This window comes from Falco peregrinus, chromosome 2 (assembly GCF_023634155.1).
Source record: "Falco peregrinus isolate bFalPer1 chromosome 2, bFalPer1.pri, whole genome shotgun sequence".
Lineage (NCBI taxonomy): Eukaryota > Metazoa > Chordata > Aves > Falconiformes > Falconidae > Falco > Falco peregrinus.
This window is the reverse complement of record NC_073722.1, coordinates 64,575,670-64,595,273: the sequence shown is the minus strand read 5'-3', so window position 1 is coordinate 64,595,273 and position 19,604 is coordinate 64,575,670. Positions and strand designations below refer to the sequence as shown.

The 19,604-nt window shown below is 41.6% G+C and overlaps 1 protein-coding gene across 8 annotated transcripts in view; it reads right to left on the bottom strand.

Moving 5' to 3' along the window:
* Positions 1-19,604, bottom strand: part of ADGRL3 (adhesion G protein-coupled receptor L3) — a 342,991-nt gene that overhangs the window by 85,643 nt on the left and 237,744 nt on the right. For 6 of the 8 annotated variants that reach the window (XM_055796415.1, XM_055796409.1, XM_055796407.1 and 3 more), the window contains 2 exons: positions 13,956-14,141; positions 10,125-10,163 (listed from right to left, as the gene is read on the bottom strand). In XM_055796415.1, coding sequence (XP_055652390.1) covers positions 10,125-10,163; positions 13,956-14,141 — 225 coding nt within the window. The remainder of the gene's footprint in view (positions 1-10,124; positions 10,164-13,955; positions 14,142-19,604) is intronic. The other 2 variants (XM_055796408.1, XM_055796412.1) reach the window with 1 other exon arrangement.

The following is a 19,604-nucleotide window of genomic DNA, read 5'->3' as shown; positions in this document are numbered from 1 at the left end:
CAGGAGCTGAGGTAGGTGTTTAAATGAAACAAAACAGCTGTTAAAGCAACTGTCTCTTGAGACAAAGATGCCAACTGGGAAAAGCTGGGCAGGGGAATGGGAACGGTGGGAAGGCAGGCACACAGAACAAGCATCAGCCTTTGCATTTAAGCTGAGCTGTCATGGTTTAGGCTGGTTTGGAACCCGCTCCAATGACTTTTGTGGTCTGCTGAAGCTCCAGCACAGAAGCAGCAGCAGTGCCAAGCTCCCAGGGAACCCTCACAATGAACAGCAGCAAGAGAGTTAGCCCTGATGGAGGACCTTTAAAATGAAGGCGGCATGAGATAGGTGTGCTTGGAAACCAATGGAATGATAGGTTTTACCTGTGATCCCCAGTGATCCTGATAAAGGTGGGGGCTTTCAGAGGGAGCCAGGAAAGTTCTAAACTAGTTTCATCCCACTTCAGTTTCAGAATTTAACATGCAGCCAAGCTGGGAGCCCAGACGCTCTCTAGTTTCTCTCCCCATTGAAAGCAGAAGGAACTACAGCAAGTATTACCCCCATTTAGGTGTCCCAAATCACATGAGATTAATCCTGTCCCTGAAGAACACAACACCTAATAAAGGATGCCTCATGGCTACCTCACTGAAGACCCTGTCCTTGCTTCCCAAGCTAGAGGACCTCCTCTCCTGTGGTTTTCTTTTCTTCCTCTGCTTGATCCCTCTTCCAAATGCAGCTCAACTGGGTGAACAACTTCCAAAGCACCCTTGTGATTCTCATGGAAAATAAAAATGTTGGGCTTGGAGCCCAAACATACCTCAGCACCACCCCACATATGCACAGTGAGAAGGACAAAAGTAACTCAAATGACATCAAGGGAAGGCTTTCACACGGCATAGCTTGCTTGTTGGTAGCCTTGGTAGCCTAAGATCAAACAAGGGAAGAAGGGCATGGCAGAAGGGACCCCAGAAGGAAGGCTTTCCATCTGCCTTTCTACCCTGAGATATGTAGGTGTATGATATGTATGCTGCCTGTGATGTCAGGGTACCTATACATGCAAAGCCAACCCACCTAAATACAAGCCCATGAAGAGCAACCATCGTGGGTCAGAGAATATTAGACTCGGTGGACCTTTCATCTCTCCAGCAGTGGTTACAATTGTACATTGAGAGAAGAGCGAGTGTGGATAACTGGCTAGCTGAAAAGGGTCACATAGACATAGTCCAGCTGGCTGGACAAAAATGCACATCGCTCTCAGCTTATCTGAAGTAAAGCAAAATACACTGTCTTTGGCTGTCCTTGTTACACAATAACAGGAAGATTTTGGTGGGAAAAGAATGTTGCAGGTGGGAACAGAAAACTACAGAAGAGAAACTAGGGGTGGGCTTGGTATTTAGGCAACTAACCAATAATGAGCTTAACTTTTGTAATATGTATGAGCTAATTATAAGAAGGCATAAAAGGTGACTGTAAGAGACAATAAACGAAGTCTGCTGATCACTCATATTGAGCGACTGCGTCTTCCCTCCGTCGCAACAAGCGAGAACATGCCAAGCATAGAAAACAAATCCCATGATGGTGATCCCTTCCATTATGTGGTCATACAGCACCACAGAGTGTACATTCAATGTAAATAAATGTTAGTAACTTGCAGATGGAGATTTTTTCCCCCAAATAAGGGCGTCTGCTCATGGTTTCTTGCTTTTGTTCTGAGGTGACAAAAGTGAAACAAAATGTAAACCTACCTCCTCAGACACTTACAAATTGGTATTAAAAGATGTATTGTCAAAAGGCAACTAATTAGGAGCCTTACAGTAATTATACATTACTAAAAGGCCAATTGTACATATCACATTGATTTCCTTTGTGACAGCTACTTAATGCCATAAAACTGAATTCTTCTTGTTCATTTATTTTTATCTTTTCCTCCTCTAGAAGTGTCTGGTGAGAATATATGGCTATGTGACACACAGTTTAAACCTAGGAGGGGAGTATACAGCCAGTGATACCACATTTATTTATTTTTCAACGTATCAACATCCAAGGCACTGCTCTTTGACAAAAACAGATACTGTAATGTAAAAAAACTGTCTTTAATTGGGAGTTAACACTGGAAATCACTAAGAGATTAGCGTTAGTTAGATGTACTCATCCCATCGCCAAAGTTGGGATCAGACTGAAATGTGCTATGGTGCCTTAAGTACAGCAACCCAACCTTAGAAAACCAGCAGCTCTCCTACAGTTAGGAGCTCCCTAAATGTTTATTGTTCATTTTGGCCTCTCGCTGAGCAGCTGATGGAAGAACAAAAACCCTAAGAAACTTATGACTGGAGAAAATACTGCTTCATGGCAAGTGAGTACCAGCAGGCCCTACAGGGAACATTGGTTGAATCCTTCTGCTGAGTGATCTTCAAATACTCAGTTTGTCTTTCCTTACAAAGGAGCACCTCCTAAGAGAAGACTGAACACAATGTATACATTATTTTGCATGGAACCTACATCAAGGTCTTACGTCCTAGGGCAGCTTCGGCAGAATGAGGACAGTGGCATAAGGCATTAATGCACCACTTTTGCAATGACATCTCTAATTACAATATCTTCATTTTTTTAACTTTTAAGGCCCTGTGTAATACTGCTAACACTTGTCTTCCTTGATCTCACCGGAACATTTCATGCAGTGTGCTTTCAAAAATTAGGGTAGAGCTACAGCAACAAGGCTGTGCTTTGCATCAGTAGACTAAAATCACAGCTAGTGCATGAAACAAGCAGTGCTTGTACAGCTACCACTGTACCAAGGCCGTTTGCTGGCACTGCCTCAACAAAAAACGTTTGCCTATCCTTTCTGAGAACAGCAGCGCTAAGTCTGTAGAGTGAAATCACAGAGAGAGAGCTTCAGGCTGTGCTTATGGTCTGAGGTTCTGGTTTTGCCTGAGGTCTCCAGGTACTGCTCCAAAATAAGTGCATCATCTTTATTCAAAGCATGCAAAAACATTACTAGCCTACTTTTTAATAGCAGCTTGACATTTTATGGCAATCAGCAGAGGAAAAAAAGCATGAAAACCCTTTCAGGTCCACAGTGCACAGTGAAAATGAAAAACCCATCAGAGAGCAGACGCACTGAAATGTGGATATGGTTCAATGATCACATTATGCTTTCTTCCTTTTTCTTACTGGAAAGCAGTGCTACTTCAAAAAAGCTTACCTGCTTCCTTGTTCAAGAACTACTGGGTTTGCTCTGTATTCATATGAAACACCCAGTGCTAAACCAAAACCTTTTCTCAAGCTATCAGTATTTTCAAGCCTCCAAACTAATTGAGTTAAAGGCACAATCAATGCCATTGATGGCAAGTTCTGCTGGAAGCTGTGAGATTCTTGCCTCTGGCCAGAAAAAGCACCAGTACAAGAGAAACTCCCATTAACTCTGAATGGACATGGTGCAGCCAGAACGGCCACTTTGGAGGAGAGAACCAGCATGAAAGCGTGGGTCTGGGCATGCAAGGAGCTGCTTCTGGCAAGTTTATTGCATTGAAAGGGATCAGCTAAGGAAATTACGTGTCTTTTTAGAGTGGCATATGAACAGCACGACAATCCCATTCTGCAGGGGTCACCAATCAAACTGGAACAGTCATCCATTCTGTAGGACTTCAGGTCAAAAATAGATGCCTATGTCATTTCTTCAGCTTCCAAAACACGTAAAATGTCATTTTGGCTAAATGTTGGCATTAAATCCTACTTCTTAGCTGAGAAGTGCTTTCAAATCTGTCTGACAAGGCTCTTCATCCTTTCATCGTTTTTCATCTTGTCATTTATTCTTTTAATTCCAAACTAAAATTTCTCTCAGGTTAAAGCCTAAGTAAAGCACACTGAAAACAATTTCCTACAGGGAAGCCCAGCCACTGTCTAAGGCTTTTTGCAAAGCAGTAAGGTCATCACAACACAATTATAACATTCAATAAAACAGACAAACGCATATTTAGATTGAAACTTGCTGGATCACAAGTGCTTAAAAATAAATAAATCATCAGAATATCTGCTGGCAATCCCTGCTTTTTCCTTCAAAACTCAGCCAGAAGCACTAGCCTACATCTAATACCAGAGTGGTGATTGGCAACTGATGGTACCAGTTTTGGTGAACTGAGCCAAAACCTACAACTCATGGCAAAGGCAAAAGGAGAACTCCTGACCTTGCAGATAAATTTCTAAAATTACTCCATAGATTCAGAGGAAAAGCTCTAAAGAAAAAGCACAAAATCTTCTCTTTTCAAGTCTACAGCAAATGTTTGTGCTGTGGATACAGGAACTATACTGACTCAGAAATGGCCTGAATTTCAGCAGCACTGAGAACTGACTGCAGTGAGAAGAAAGGCATTGACCTTTATTAAAATTAGGCCATCTACAAAATGCTTAACTGCGGAATTAATGGTCTTGCACTAGGCATGCAAGGTTTGCAATCTTGGCTTTGAACTACCAATAATCTCTTAATGGGACCACACAAAAAAATAGGAGATCTGAAAAATATAACAAGGTTACAAATTACAGGTTATGGTTTTGCTTTGCTTAGTATACAAGGAAGAATATTTTAAGGTCAGAAGGCATCTGTAGGACTGAAATAAAAGGAATTGATTGGGAAGAAGGAAGTAACATATGATCTGTTTCAACTAATGAGATCTTCCCCGCAGAATAAGCTGAGAACTGCATTTATGAATCATCTGTATTTGCTGCCCTACTGTTCGGGATATGAGACTATACAAGCAACCGCTAGAGTAATTACACTGGGGAAGTGAGCAAAGCTGTAGCAAGAAAATAAAATGGCCTGCAAACAAGAAATGCCTCTTTGACACAATATCCATAGCCTTCAAAGGAACTCCTAGGGAGTCCGTGAGACTCATCCTTTCCTCCAACGGTCCAAATGAAAGGGACATCTTTCACTGACCTCTGCGGCAATTTGCACTGAGCCTTTTTACCAGTGCCACCAGATTCCATGACCGATTCAGACTAAAGCAGAGTAAACACACAGCAATGTAGAAAACGGTAGATTTTCTTCTGAGTTTTGCTATGTTACATGTCAGCACGTAACCTTAGGTGTAGCTCAGCTGTAGGTAGAGGAGTAGGTGGTCACCTTCCTTTTTAGTATTTATGTGAAGAATTTCAGAGTCCTGTGACAAACCCAAGGCTGCTGCTTTGATCCTCTTCTCCCCTAACAACAGGCTTACCATGGCAGAAACATGCAGTGTGGGGATTTCTAGTTTCACTCTTGCTGACACAAATCAAGTGCAGGTTTCTCAAGCTGTGAAGTATATTAAGTTCACTGAGTTTTAACAAAGGGCTACCAAACCGCAGAACCCTGCTGCAAGTCACACTTCTTTCAGATGTCCTTTTAATTATATTAAATGAAAGTTTGGGGCACTTTGATGCTGATGGGCAAACATCTCGATCTCTTGAAAAAGCTGCTAAAAGTACTCCCTGTAGCTATGGTTAATATACGGCATTGTATGCACACTGCTAGCCAATTTATTCCAGCCACTTTAACAACGGTACCTCGCCTGACAGGCTGTGCAGAATAGCATCAGGAGTCGAGCAATGCACATATCATTAGAGGACTCTGAAAGTTGTTTGACATGCACTGCAGAGCTCTTTGTCATACAGCCAATTAAGTGACCAAACAAGGAACTCGAAAATCCTCATTAATTTGCCCCTTTCTATATAAATGAAGGTTAGAGTCTTTCTTGTCACAGGCACAAGAACACAAGTAAACACAGCATAATTCAATTTATGCTCCCTCTCAGAGCTACAAGTTTATTTCGTTTAGTCTTCACAGAAGTTGGGACCAGCCATGCAAGCAAGAGAGAAGTGGGACAAACAAAATTAATCCACTTTAAATAGTACTGGCTAAGTCCCAGATGCACCTTTTATCTGCTGAGAGGTACTAGGTTAGCAAAGAAGAAAAAAAAAAAAAGTCTCTTATACTCAGCTTTAAACTTAATGCCTTGAATCCTGTGAGGAAAGCCTTTCATTTTTTTGCTTAGTACAGCAATTCAAACAGCCCATGTTACAAGTGTGAAGTGTTCAGAAAACTTCCAGGAGAACCAGAAGGACACCTCTGCAACCACCCACCACTGTCTGCTACCTGGAACCTGCCAGCAGCTCCGTACCAGCTTCCTCAGTGGCTCCAATGACACCTGCACCCAGCAGCTCTTGTGACCTTCAGACTGGGTGGCACCCTCATAATCTTCACCATTTGCTGTACAATCAAGCCCAGAATTACAAAACAGGGCAAGCTGATTTACAGGACAGCCTGGAGGATGGCAGCAAACACCATTAGACCAGGAAAATGCTGCAAAAGCAACTCTGCTGTGTCCTTCCACCCTTCTTACAAAGCTACCACTCAGGGGTGGCACCCATGCGGCCACCCGTCTATAGGATTCACCAGCCTCCAGCTTGAAGCCACCAAGACTGGATTTAAAAAATAAAAAGTCATAAAGAACGGGAAGCCTGTGAAGTTTTTGTCTTCTGAGATCTGCATCGCAAACACAGCACGCAATTTCACATGGGAAGAGACCGTTGGCTGGCACCACAGGGAAAGTCATTGGCCTCATGATGCCCCGGAGCTTCAGCCCAGAAATCCAAGTGAAGCAAGGAGGTAAGCTCAGATTTTGCAATCAGGTGCAAATATGTTATAAAAAGACTCTGCATGCCAGGATGTGGTATGAGTCTTTATTAAAGCTTAAAGTATACAGCTACTAAATCTTACTGCAAAATTCTCTATTTTTCTTCCCCATATTTAAGCTCTCCATGTTCTACGGCCTCACTTATTGCAATATTAAAGTATTCAGCCTTTTGGGGTTTTTTGCCCCCCTCTTTACTACTCTACCTCCATTCTCAGAGGCCAGGGGAATCGTACCTATTACATTTTAAGTTGGGGAGCTGTGAGCACATGCCACTTGCTGAAGGGCACAGAAGAAATCTGTGACACCAAATCCAGTTTCACAGCCTGCAGAAGACAAACATTTTGTGTTTTCTACAACTCCAGTGCTTCAGTTTAAGGGGGAATGCCTTTGGAAAAGGAATAAACATCAATTCTGAAAAAATTACAGAAAATTCATACCAGCTTACATCACACAACAGTCACAAAACGAAGCTATGCTAATCAAATGCGTCACCCATTGTGACTCATTCTCCCACACGATGACTTTTCCATCCCTTTCCCAAATTAGAGTGCAAGAACAGTGTACTGCAGAAAAGTGGGCATGTGAGAGATGCAGATCTCTGCTCTCCAAAAAGCCATGCACTGGGTCCAAGCTTTCCTTAGCTAACAGAGCACCTTTCCAAGGCCACTCACCCCATCCATCTTGGAGATCCACATAGGTCAGCTCAGCCTAAGTAGACTCTTACTATCACAAATTGAAGCCCATGTGACAGTTTCTTAAATAGTACCGTGACTGAAAAATCTCTCAGCAATTCTCCAGTCTTTATATTAATACGCATTTATCATGTCGCCTGTTGGGTTGGTTCCGGTTGGATTGTTGAGACAAAACTAATGAATTACCACACACGCAACTAAAGGAGTAGAATTTGTAACCTCTATCGCTAGTAAATAAAATCCCTGAACTTTTAATTCAACAAGTATTTTTACACTGCACAAATTAAATCAATATTTGTTTTCATTATAAAGTTATCCAGAGTGATGAGATGATAATATGATAGGGCATTCCCAGTCTCATATTTGAGTAATTCACAAAACTTTCAGATCCATTTAACATATTTTTTGTATTAATTAATTTTGGGCTCAAGAGGACTTTACAACCCAATCGCTGCAGGGGCTCTGTCGTGTCTCCTTTAGACAGCCCAAAGAAAAACATAAAACTGATTTTAGCAGGTTTTGTCTTAAATCAACCTCCTTCACCCCAAAATGCACCTTTTCTCAATTGCACTTTTGATATTTGCAATTGCTGGACATCTCTCATGTAAACTTTGCACCCACTTTGTTTTGTCTAGGGAACACAGGACTGAAGGTACACTTCCAGTCATGTGAGCCAAATTTATTCAAGGATGCTCTTCACAGTAATGGGATCAGCACAAGGAGATCATGTCAGCGAGTTTGAAAACTGTTTCTCTGCCACCAGCAGCGTATTTCCCAGTGACTTCCCATCTCCCGCTGACTTCACGAAGTCCAGGATTTCATCATTTAAGACTTGTTGAAAAATCTCTGCTGAATTGCCTTAGCCAGCCCAGACATTTCACTGCCTGGTACAGGGTAAGTGTCCTGTAACAGGAATATCTGCAGTCACATTCAGCTGTTACTACAGACAAACTCTCCTTCACAAGATTTTCTGATTACTTTAGCTACACGATTTTCTGAATGGAAACATGCTGTATGAAAAACATGTCCAGATACATTACTTTACTTCCATATAATACAAAGCAGAGCTGGAAAGGTTCAATTAGGTCATCTAATTCATTCTTCAAGCCCTCCATTACAGGACTGCCCTCTTCAATATAATTTACCAGCTTTGTCCATATTTATAACAAACAGCTCACGCAATGAGCTTTCATCAGTTTTTGTCTACTAAAGAGGCAGGTACATGATTAATGTTTAAACACACAAGTACCCTTTCCAAGCGAAAGGAAAGAAGTCCTTGAAATTAAGGGTAAGCTGAAGTTTGTGCAGAATATTCAGGCTTTATTCCATCAATCACAGGTTTTTTGTACAGTCTATTAAACTCACAATCCACTACTGTTTGAAAGAAGATGAAAAGACCACGTGCATTGGCTCTGTACAGTATGCCTGTGCAGGTAGTGGAAAGGAAAACTATGGGTCAGGTAGCAGCCACGGTCCCCGACAGGTCCATGGTCAAACCAGCCTCACCATGTTTCCAGTGGTATCAGTAGACAAGATAGCTAGCTTGGGAGTGAGAGTTGCACTGAAAAATTCCCTGAATTCCTTCACATGCTAGTTACTTTCTCTGGCATCTTAAAAGAAGTCACTCCAGACAAGGGGTGTGTAACTCTATATGTCATCTTTATCTGTTAATGCATATGGAAGGGAAAAGGTGACTTTTTCTCACGACCACATCCAAAGGGAAGGCAGACAGCCTACCAGTGCAGAGGGGTTCTGTTTTACTTTTAATGTCCCAGAAATCTAAACCATCTAATCCCACATGCTAAATGAAATATGCGCTCACCAAATAAATACCGAATGTATGAAGTTGAATTTTGCAGGAAAATTCAGGTATAGACAGCCTCCTCCAGAAACACAGGTTTCATTTTTACACCGCTGCATGTTATACATACACATATAAATAATGATCAACCACCCGTAAGTACGACATCAATGTTCACAAGCACAAGACAGAAATTAGAAGGTAAAACATTCACATTTCTTAAAGCAGCATTAACTCACCCATAATATACAAACAGGTTTATATAAAAGTCACTGGAGCAAATGCTATAAGGCAAGGTGACAGGATAAATAATCCCAGGCTACACTCTTCAAAAGCCTACGAGCAGGTCTTTCCAAAACACTGGGGCTTGACTTTGTTCATGTAAAACACAATGTAAGCCTACAAAAGTCAGGCCACAGCTGAATGAACTTCACGGGATGTTATGTTCCTAATCCTATATTTAGTTTGCAGCACTCTCCTCCTTCCTACATCCCTCTGCGAGGGCACTCTGCATTTCATTATGATTCTACCTCCTCCCTCATGCCATTTCAAATTGTTTCTAAATTTGCAAGTGTAAGAGGAGAAGAAAGAAAACTAAGGAAATGCAGGCGGCAATTATATGAGTGACATGCCATAAGCAAAATGCAGCTGGTCTGGAGACACCTCTGTAAGAAGGAGTTTTGCACTCTTTACTTGCACACACCCATACTGTTTCGCTTATTTTGATGGCCAGATGAGTCTTGTCAGATCTTTCCTGTGATTTTTCCCACTTTCTGATTCAGAGATTTTGCCCCAAATTTTTGTCAAGTCTGGGAGCAACTGAGCAGGGGGGGGGGTGATGAATGAAATTACTATCCTGTAACCTTAACCTTAGAACTTGCTGCCACAAAGATGGTGATAATCAGATTATACACAGAGACAAGACTCACTTCACAGTCATTCAGTCAAACAACTGGACATGTGTATTAAAAACACAAGAAATACCTGGACATAGGCCCTGCAAGAGCGCTCCCTTTTCTGAAGCTGAGTCCATAAAGACAGCAGATTAAAGACGGAATAGAAAAAACAAGTTAGTGACAGAACAAGGGAAAAAAACTGAAGAAAACGCCTATGAAAAAAACCTCATTTCCCTCTTAAACAGCTCCTGAAAATCAACCAAACCAAAGGAAGCATGCGAGTTAGGCAGCAGTGGAAGGCTGGAAGGACTGGCTCCAGAAATATGGGTTAGTCCTTTTTCAGTGAAGTGCAGACTGGCAACTTTGCAAGAGCAGCTGTTAGATGGTAGGAGACACTGAAGTCAAGTAGAGATGCTCAAGAGATGATGCTTTCCTTACAACCTGGAGATCACACACGATATTTCCATGTCAAACAAGGTTGGAAAGGATGGGACTGATGGTTATTTACGTAAGAGAAGCTCTGCAGTCAGCGCTGATGGCACAGTGAGGTCTAACCAAGCTTTGAATGAGCAGGACCAATTCCAGGGAGCAAGACGTATGCAGGACTGCATCTGGATAGAGCATGGATCTGTACGGACCCATCCTGATACAGCTGCTCAGGTCTCTGGCTCAAGGCAAAACCTACAGCTCCAGCTTTGCTGCTGTGAGCAGGCACATGTCGAGTGTGATAACACACTGCACTGAAGGAGAGAGCACTGCCCAGGGCTCCTGATAGCGTAAAGGGCCACTGAAGAGGACATAACAATGGAGTGGCAATCTGATGTAATATTTCCAGCTGAGGCCATTCTCTCCCCTTTGGATTAAATTGCTTCTCCAGGAATGCATTTTCCAGTTGCCTCATACCGAGTCATGCTTTCCTTTGTAATTCCTGGGCCTAAATGCTTTATATGCTTAATAGTTTTCCCATAAAGAATCCCACCTTTTCCATAGGTGCCACGTTTAGGAATGTACTTCGATATGCACTTGCATGCCTCCTGCCTGATAACTGCACTTTAGTGTGTCACGATATTTAAACAGGCACTTATTTACCTCCCCAGGACTTTGCAGGCAGTCTGCAGCAGTGAGCTAGAACTGGCGAGCTCTGCATTGGTGCAACTAAACCTCGCAAAATCAGGCTGCTCAGAACCACTGGCTTGGCTGGGTTTCTTTCTGCTGCTGTGCCTGGGTTGGAAATTGAACATCAATAGAGATTCGGGGTAACTTGCGCTCTCAAGTCACAGCAGTGTAATCCCATTAGTACAGCTGAGAGCCAAATTTATCCCCAAGAGTTTTGAGGCTCTGAAATAAACAAAATACACCCAGGTATCACACAATGCATAATTTCAATTTCTAATTCATCAATTTGTAACAGCAGAAATCTTCCTCTGGGTAAACCTGGTGGGTATGAAGACTTTACAGAAACAAATGGAGATCAAAGAAAGCCTTGCTAAAAATTACAGAGCTATCCACTTGGGGGTCTTGCCAGTTTGCAATAGAACAATTATCACCTTAATTAAGCCTGATCCAGTGGAAAGCATAAAGCTTTTATTGACAGGAAAGTGGCTCCTGAAAGATGATGGCTTTTAAAAATTCTGATTATGCCAGTTCATTTCAATTCATTGTACATCGCCTTCTAAAAAACCAAAACAAACCAGTAAAAACAGCACAGGTGATTACTTTCAGATCCCCAGCACACTTCCTTTAATGATTAAAAGAATGTTTAATGGCTAGTTCTTACTTTATTTCTTCTTTCTGACTAAACAGCACTAAACAAAACTCTTCAGAAATGACTTTTTTCCTTTTTTTTTTTTTTTTTCTTGAAATACTCTTGATCAGTGAAGGGGAAAATGGAGCAGTAACTCTGCTGCTTTTGTTTGCCCAATACGACTTCCAAGTTGAATTCATGCATTCTTAAATGAACACAGAGCAGTTGCTCTTCTAAAGAATTAAGTGGGGAATGAGAGCAAGTAAATTACTGAGCCTGTCATTTGGATCACTGACTCGCATCACTGTTTTGCAGGACTCCACGCAGTCCAGAATTTTAATGAAGAGTGCAATTGATTTTTATGAGCTGCTTGTGCAAAGCTGATGGGGGGGGGGGGGCGGGCGGGGGGGGAAGCCTGTAAGGGGGACCCCAGAAGTGACTGCCAAGCCAAGGAGCTCTGCCTTGCCCAGTCTTCCCCTTCTCTAAGTGACTCATAGCTGTCCCTGTGATACAAACCTATTTCATGTAATTGACACAAATATCAGAAGGTGGGATATAAAAAGGTGAAAAATACGTGCTTGCAAAGCTGAAGTGACGAAATGTTGGTTGTGGCTAGGGAATATTCAGAAGAGGAAGCAGACTACAACCATGAAACCCGTTAGTAGGTGACATTAATCACTGGTTTTACCTGATATTGTCAGACATCACCATCATTTCAAATAAAGAACCATGGTATGATTATAACAAATAATGTTATGCTGATGTAACAGTTAATACAATTATTACCTACTTTGTTACAAAATAGCTGGAAGCAGCACTAATTAAAAGCATCAGGATAACCCAATTCACAGCACATGCAAAGCACACATGATGCAGGACCTCAGTTCCCATGCGGTTGTAATTTCAAACAATCCAGAAGCCCTTTGCATTTAAAACAGCATTAAGTCTACAATAATAACTTACAAGAAAAAAGATATTACTTCTGCGAAAAGTATTTCTCTTCAGATGACACACAAGAAATTTCAAGCCTAGCTGGGATCATTTATTCCCTGTATAACCTTGGGACCAAGTTCTGTTCTCACTTACATGGATGCCAGGGCTGTCAGAGCCAGCTACACAGCTGAGAACAAAATTCCGTGTCGTATTTTAAATGGGTGGCAAATATAACTATACACTCATAGCCACGGGGTTCAGCTGCTCTTTGTTCTAATGACCAGGCCCACACAATTCACTATCTGAATCCTATGTAAGTCTTATCCCATGTGTTTACATGAGATTCAGTGATGAAGAGGGCCTTGGACCAAGGAAACCCTCAACTCTCAATGTATTCTTACAGACTCCACAGCCCGTATTTCCTTCCACGACTGGCAACTTCTAGTACCTTTAGTATGTAGCAATTCCACTTAATTCTGGAAATGACAAAGGGACTAATAATTATTCTCAAACAGGGGGCACAGAAACCACACCATCATCATGCAGTAAGGTGCTTCTGGGCTAAGTCATGGGTCATCACTAAAAAACGCCCTCTAATACTAAACTATCCTGAAGACCTTAAGTGTAAATATGGTAGTATCTGATGTGCCGTTTGTAAATGTATCTCCAGTGTAAATAAATGTTTCTGTCTCCTTTTATTTGTTTACATTCATCCATAAAAGTGTTCATTTGACCTTCAAATCAGCATCTTGTAATGTTACAAGATGAAAAAGAAATCAAAATCCAGAGTCTCTCTGCCTCTTGGGGCTTTAAATATTCAGATTTTCTGGATCGTATTACAAGGCATTTCACAGACGGATTCCGCACTGGAAATGCTGGACAAAATTCTGGTCTCACTTACACTGGCACAAGCCCAAAAGAATTGCCGTGGCATCACTTGAGTTATTCTCATACAGAGCTATGAGAGCTGAGACCACAGTGAAGTACCTGGAGTTCGTATATCTACACATCTAAGGGTATACATTTCCCAGCACCAATAGAACACTTGGCATTTACAACTGTTTCATTTCTCAGCAGAATAAAATACACCGTAAACAAAAATCTGCCAGGTACTCCTGTCTACTGTGAAAGAATCACTACCCTGAAACGGCAGTCATTCAGAAAGACGTTTATAATAGTTCTCCAGGGAAAGCCAAACCCTTCTTCAGCCTCCTGTCCCCTCCCGAGCCCCTTTGTTTTTACCTTATTTAAACTACGTGCAGCGCTGTCCTTCCCGCCTGGAGTCAGGTTTCGGAGCTGCACATCAAGCAAGTTCACGAGCTGGACCATGGCAGACACAGAGTACGCGATGTCACCAGCGTACAAGTGGTTTTTTGTGTGCTCCGCAAGTTCCCGGGCAATGTTGGCAGCCATCTCCCCCGACTTCATCTGCAATTGAGAAAGCAGAGGAAAAGGTTGTCCCTAGCTAGTATGATGCTACTTCAGTCCCTTCCAGCCCTATGATGCTACTTCAGTCCCTTCCAGCCCCACACTGTTGAGTCAACTCCTCGAAGAAGAAGAGGAGGAAAAAAGGGAGGAAGAGAAGAAGTTCCCAGGAAGGAAACTATGGCAGGGGTCTTCATGGTTTGATCATGTGCAGTGTTTTGAGCCTGGTTTAAACACAAGTGGTTTTTCCAGCTACAGTCACCATGTTGGCTTCAACCCAACAATTTCTGATGTTCTCTCAGGGCTCTGCTGGAATTGAGGGCCAGCTGCTTCTTTACACTGCAGCAGATGCAACCAAAGATGACGTTGCTTTACATGGGATGCCCATGTTAGGGGAGGGCTTCAGTTAGCTTGTCCCATTGCCTTATTTATGCCACTTGAAAAAAAACCCAAACCCTGTAAATAGTCTCTCCTGTTCAGAAAGAGCAGTTTATGAGTCCAGAAGATTATTTGATAGCAAAGAGATAATTTTGTCACAACTCTTGTTCAAAAAAGATCCTTTTAAAAGGAACAAAAATAGATGACATAACCTAGACGAAAAAGAGAAAAAAGTTCACCATTCCCATCATGTGGATTTAATAATCAGGTGCTAATTTATCACTTAGCATTTGCGTGCAAGAGACACACTCCTTACCATGTTAGCCAGTACATCTGTAATGAGGCTAGTGATTCTCAGCACATAAAAGCACACTCACTGAGGAGCAAAAGGCTTAAGCAGCGGCTGCTGGAAGGAAAAACCAAGCAGGCTGTTTGACTGAATCTTCTCTTAAAAGACTTTTGTTGTCTAGTTGAGTCATAAAACTCACAAATCACCTGCAGTGAAAGCCACTGTGTAATTATTTGGGAAACTCTTTCCCCCTGTGGCTTTCCCCTCTTTCTTGATCTGTTGTGCTCTGCCTGTCTGGTGCCCCTTTCCTCTTCTATGCTATGGGGATCGGGGACACAGAAATTGGTCCCATCTCCTTCCTATGAACAGCACACTACAAAAATACTACTGCACATTACTGGTCTTTTTTTTTTTTTTTTTTTTTTTTTTTTTTTTTTTTTTTTGTGTTACATACTATTCTGTGATCTGGAATGTGTATCTATGGGGGATGTACTAGGGATAAGGGGAAATTACACAGGATGACATTTAAATTAAGCTCCTACTTCTCTGTCAGGTTCAATGACCAACTCTGCTGGGTTCTTTGTATGAAATTTCCAGCTGCCTTATATTCCAACAATTAGAAATCAGATATTTCTCTTGTTCCCTCAATTTGTGGTGCTTATTATAAAAGCAAGATCCTAGGGAAAGATTTCAGGCTGAGCTTCTACCTCTCCGTAAATCAATTAGCTGAGTTATAAATGAATAACTTACTTCCATCAATTTGACAGCAACAGCCCATCTGATTTAATGAAATCTAACTGGAGATGTTCATATGCTCATCTTCAGAGAATTAAAGCATATGATGATACAGATAAGATAAATAAAGGAGATAGTGTGTTGTTCTTCCCATTAGAGCAATGATAACATACATTCAAAAACTGAATTATTTCTTCCTTGTTACACACAAGGCTAATGCCATAGAAACCAGATCCTATTCTTACAGCTGCCTGCTCTCCTAAGCCATGCATCAGCATAGAAGCTGAATTTTGACCTCTTCTTTTGGTACCCAGAACTTTAAAGAATGACTACATAAAAAAAAAATAAAAAATTTCAACATTTTCCTGCAGTTCAGAGCTGGAGCTTAGCATGTACCATGAGACACAGTGTTTGTGTAAGCTTTGCAGAAAACTGCAGGAATGCAAGAGGTTTTTACACATACATTAGAAAAAAACCCAAACTGCTGCCCAATATTTGATGTGTACATTTTCTCTTGGACCATGCACCTATGCAAACTGGCACAGTCAGAGCAAATTGCTCAATTGCTACAAAGGCAAACCCAAGAGTTTTCTTTCCCTGTAGTAAGTGCCTTGTTGCAGGCTGCCGTTGTTCCTACCTGTAAACAAAGTGGTGTGGACTGGTCACTAATAAACCCTTTTCCTTTTATCTTGGACTGATCCTAAAAATTGCAAATCTGAGGAAATCTAGTGTGACCAAATAAACACCCCAAAATAGGCAACAATGGAAGAAATGCCTGAGAAAAGGCACATTAAAGCTCAAAATCTGCAAACTCCTGGGTACATAGATGTCTTTACCCAAACCCACTTCATGCACCCAGGTTTCCTGAAAACTGAGATGTGCCATTCCCTTGGAACAACGTGTCTGGTTGACAGGTGATGAAGCTACTTTCTAGCACTGACACTCATTCCTGGACCTATTCATTGTCACCCAGAAAATGCAGCTACAAGTCACTACAACAGTCCTGAGACACTCTTTCCATCCTGCTTGTGTGGATAACGTAAGGGGTATCCAAAATGATGACCAAAGGACATGCTAATGCTAGTTTCCCCAATTCTTTGAGCATTTTCCACTGAAATTGAAGGGTCTCCTATGAAGTCTCATCAAACCCAATTTCTGTCATCAGTCCCAAATACTGGCTGAATATTCCAGGCCTAAGATATACGTCTGGGCTCTTAGAACAACAGGACTGAGCCCCTTTTTTTGCTTAATTCTATGTAATGCTACAAAGCTTAACACTATCCAAGAGTATGCATTGCTAACTTGCTTCCCTTCTATAAAGCACCTCTCCACATCTTCCTTTTCATCTGTGCTATGTGGAAGACAAGATCTTCATTAATTATTTCTTTCAAAATATGTAATACTTTTTAACCCACTAACATAGTCACATAGGAACAGTCCTTGGAGGTTCTTCAAGGGTCAGGCTGTTATTGAAAGGCAAGCGAGAAGCAGGTAAAAAAATGTGTAAGTAACTGAGCTTTCTACTGGGAGGCTCAAGAACAATAAAGTGAATTAATACATCTTTCTCTCCAAGACATATTTTTTTTTAATCTATCTTGATTGCAAAAAAATAAAGATTGAAAACAAAAAAGGATCCTGGGATAAAACAAAACATTCTGTTCTAAACCAAATTTGGTTTCTGGTCGGTTTGAGTGATATTTTTTTTTTTTTTTTGTCTTTTACAAATTGATTAAATCTAGTCTTGGAATGCTAATTTGAAGGAAAGAAAATATGTTTCCTGCCAAAAATACCAACACAAAAAACATAGTTTTCTAGCTCTGTCCAAAAATTGCTCTAGTCTTCTATTTCAGCATACTGGCAGGATTCAAGCCAGATTTAGAAATGAGCATTGGCATACCTGAAATCACGCTGTGTAACACTTTGCTAGTATATTCCAAACTTGTACCACTATCTCACGTCTTTTTAAGACTGAAAAGACTGTGAAATAACAGGTGTTGGAGAGGGCATATACTCCTGCCTGTTTCATATATGCCAAGGAACAGAAGCAGAGAGCTTTGTCTGGGAAGACTAACAATGACCCTACTGCAGTGTCACTTGCTGTTTCAGCCCTACCTTTCTCAGAGGGAATCAATTGCAGAAGAGGACAGTAGAATAAAAATGAGAGAAATTGCAGAAAAGAAGTATTTAGGGAAAAAAAAGTCAGAAGAAATAAGAAAGATGCTGGGAAGGGAGCAAATGTGCTGAAACACCAGTAGTCATATAGGCAAAAATGTTTTCCTGCTGCTGCAGGCTGACTGATATAAAAAACGATGGTATGAAAGACTGAACCAGGATTTTTGAAAACAGTGACATACAGATGGACCAGTCAGCTAGGAAGGCCATGGAGCTGATGGTATTTTCTGGAGAAGCAAACATCTGACAGGTTCCATCAGGCACCATCAGCTGCCAGCAGCCAAGTAGCAAGGCTGAAACAGGGGCTGTGGGGTAACTTCTTACACTGCAAAAGTCTTCATAGCCATTTTCTTTCCTTGGTAGAGGTTTCATTATACATGTATGGATTCACAGAAAAGTGTCACAACCTATGTACAATCTTCTTTTTTTATATACAAATAATAATAAAAAACCCCAACAACCCAGCTCATTCCATTCAACTTTGCTTTTTGCTTTCATCAGATGATACCTAAGGATATTACTAACTAGTTATAAACACTGGTTATCCAACAGAGTTGGATCGCTGCTCTCCACACAGTTACAGCAGAGCTGGAGGACACTGATAAAGTGGTTTTGAAACTATAGTAGTCAAACAATTTAAAATGTATTTAATGTCATTTTAATTAACCACCAACTGTAGCACTTGCTCCATCCAGTACATGATGGAGCTCTGAAAACAGACTGTCAAAAGCAAGTTGGATCATGGTGGTATCATGACTGCAACTTCACCCTCGGGCCTGGACACAATGATGTGGTTGATGTCCTCCAGAAAGTCCCACTCCCTCTGCCAGACACACCCAAGCAGATCTACAAGACCTGATGGAAGGTACTTTGAACCCTAAGGGTTATCTGCTCTTTGTGACTATATCATCTAGGCTGTTCAGGAGGACAATATGAATATGGGTGGCAGGTGATTTAGATTTACAGTTTGAGGCTTTTCATGCATTCATGAAGGACACAACACATTCTATTCTGCTACAAAGAAGTCCTCTTCTTCAGGGGCTTAAGCTGGGCATAGCGGTGCCTCTCCCCACAGGAAGCACCCACAACTACAAGCTGCAGTGAGGAAAAGGTATTTTCAAGCAAGTCACACACTGCGCCAAGGACGGTCCTGATGAAAGCAAGAGCTAAAACAAACAGGCTGAGACTGAATGTATGACCTCATGATCAGGACGATGCAATGTATCCAAAGCTGACCTTTTTGCTTCTTTTTACTGCTTGACTCTAGAAATAACCCTGGTAGCAGTGCATAATTCAATCGCACTGGCAAGTTTATTCTTCTGCTACGTTACGAGGGCATGGTAGGCACCAACAATAAAGTTAAAGTAAATGTCAGGAGGCCAATGAATTGCTGAAGCAGACATTTGTTCTCATCTTCCATCAAGCACAATAAATCTAATGGAAGCTAATAGAGGGTTGTAAAAACGAATACCATGATGCAAGCAGGCAAACACTACGTACAGTGTGAGCACAGCAGGAGAAAGAAAAGCAGCAGATAATAATCCTTACTTCACTACAGGGACATGAAAGCAAGCAAAGCATTTCTCTACCATCCTCTCTGGCTTGGTTGAAATTTCTTCCTTCTTCCTTCTTCCCTTCACCCTTCTTCCTGAGTGGCTCGGACCCAGCAGGTGACAGAACAGGGGATTTTTAGGAGACAAAGCAGATTAGGAATGAAGACACGCTGAGCAGGTATGAACCTTGCCTGCCAAAGTGTTTCTACCCATCTTGTAAGCTGCGCTGCAGATGCTGTTGGATGGGTCGCTAAGGAGGACCTGAGCACTGGGGTCACAGAAGAGCTGAGCTGCAGGATGCGACCACCCTGTCCTGGCCACACAGCTGGCTTACTGCTT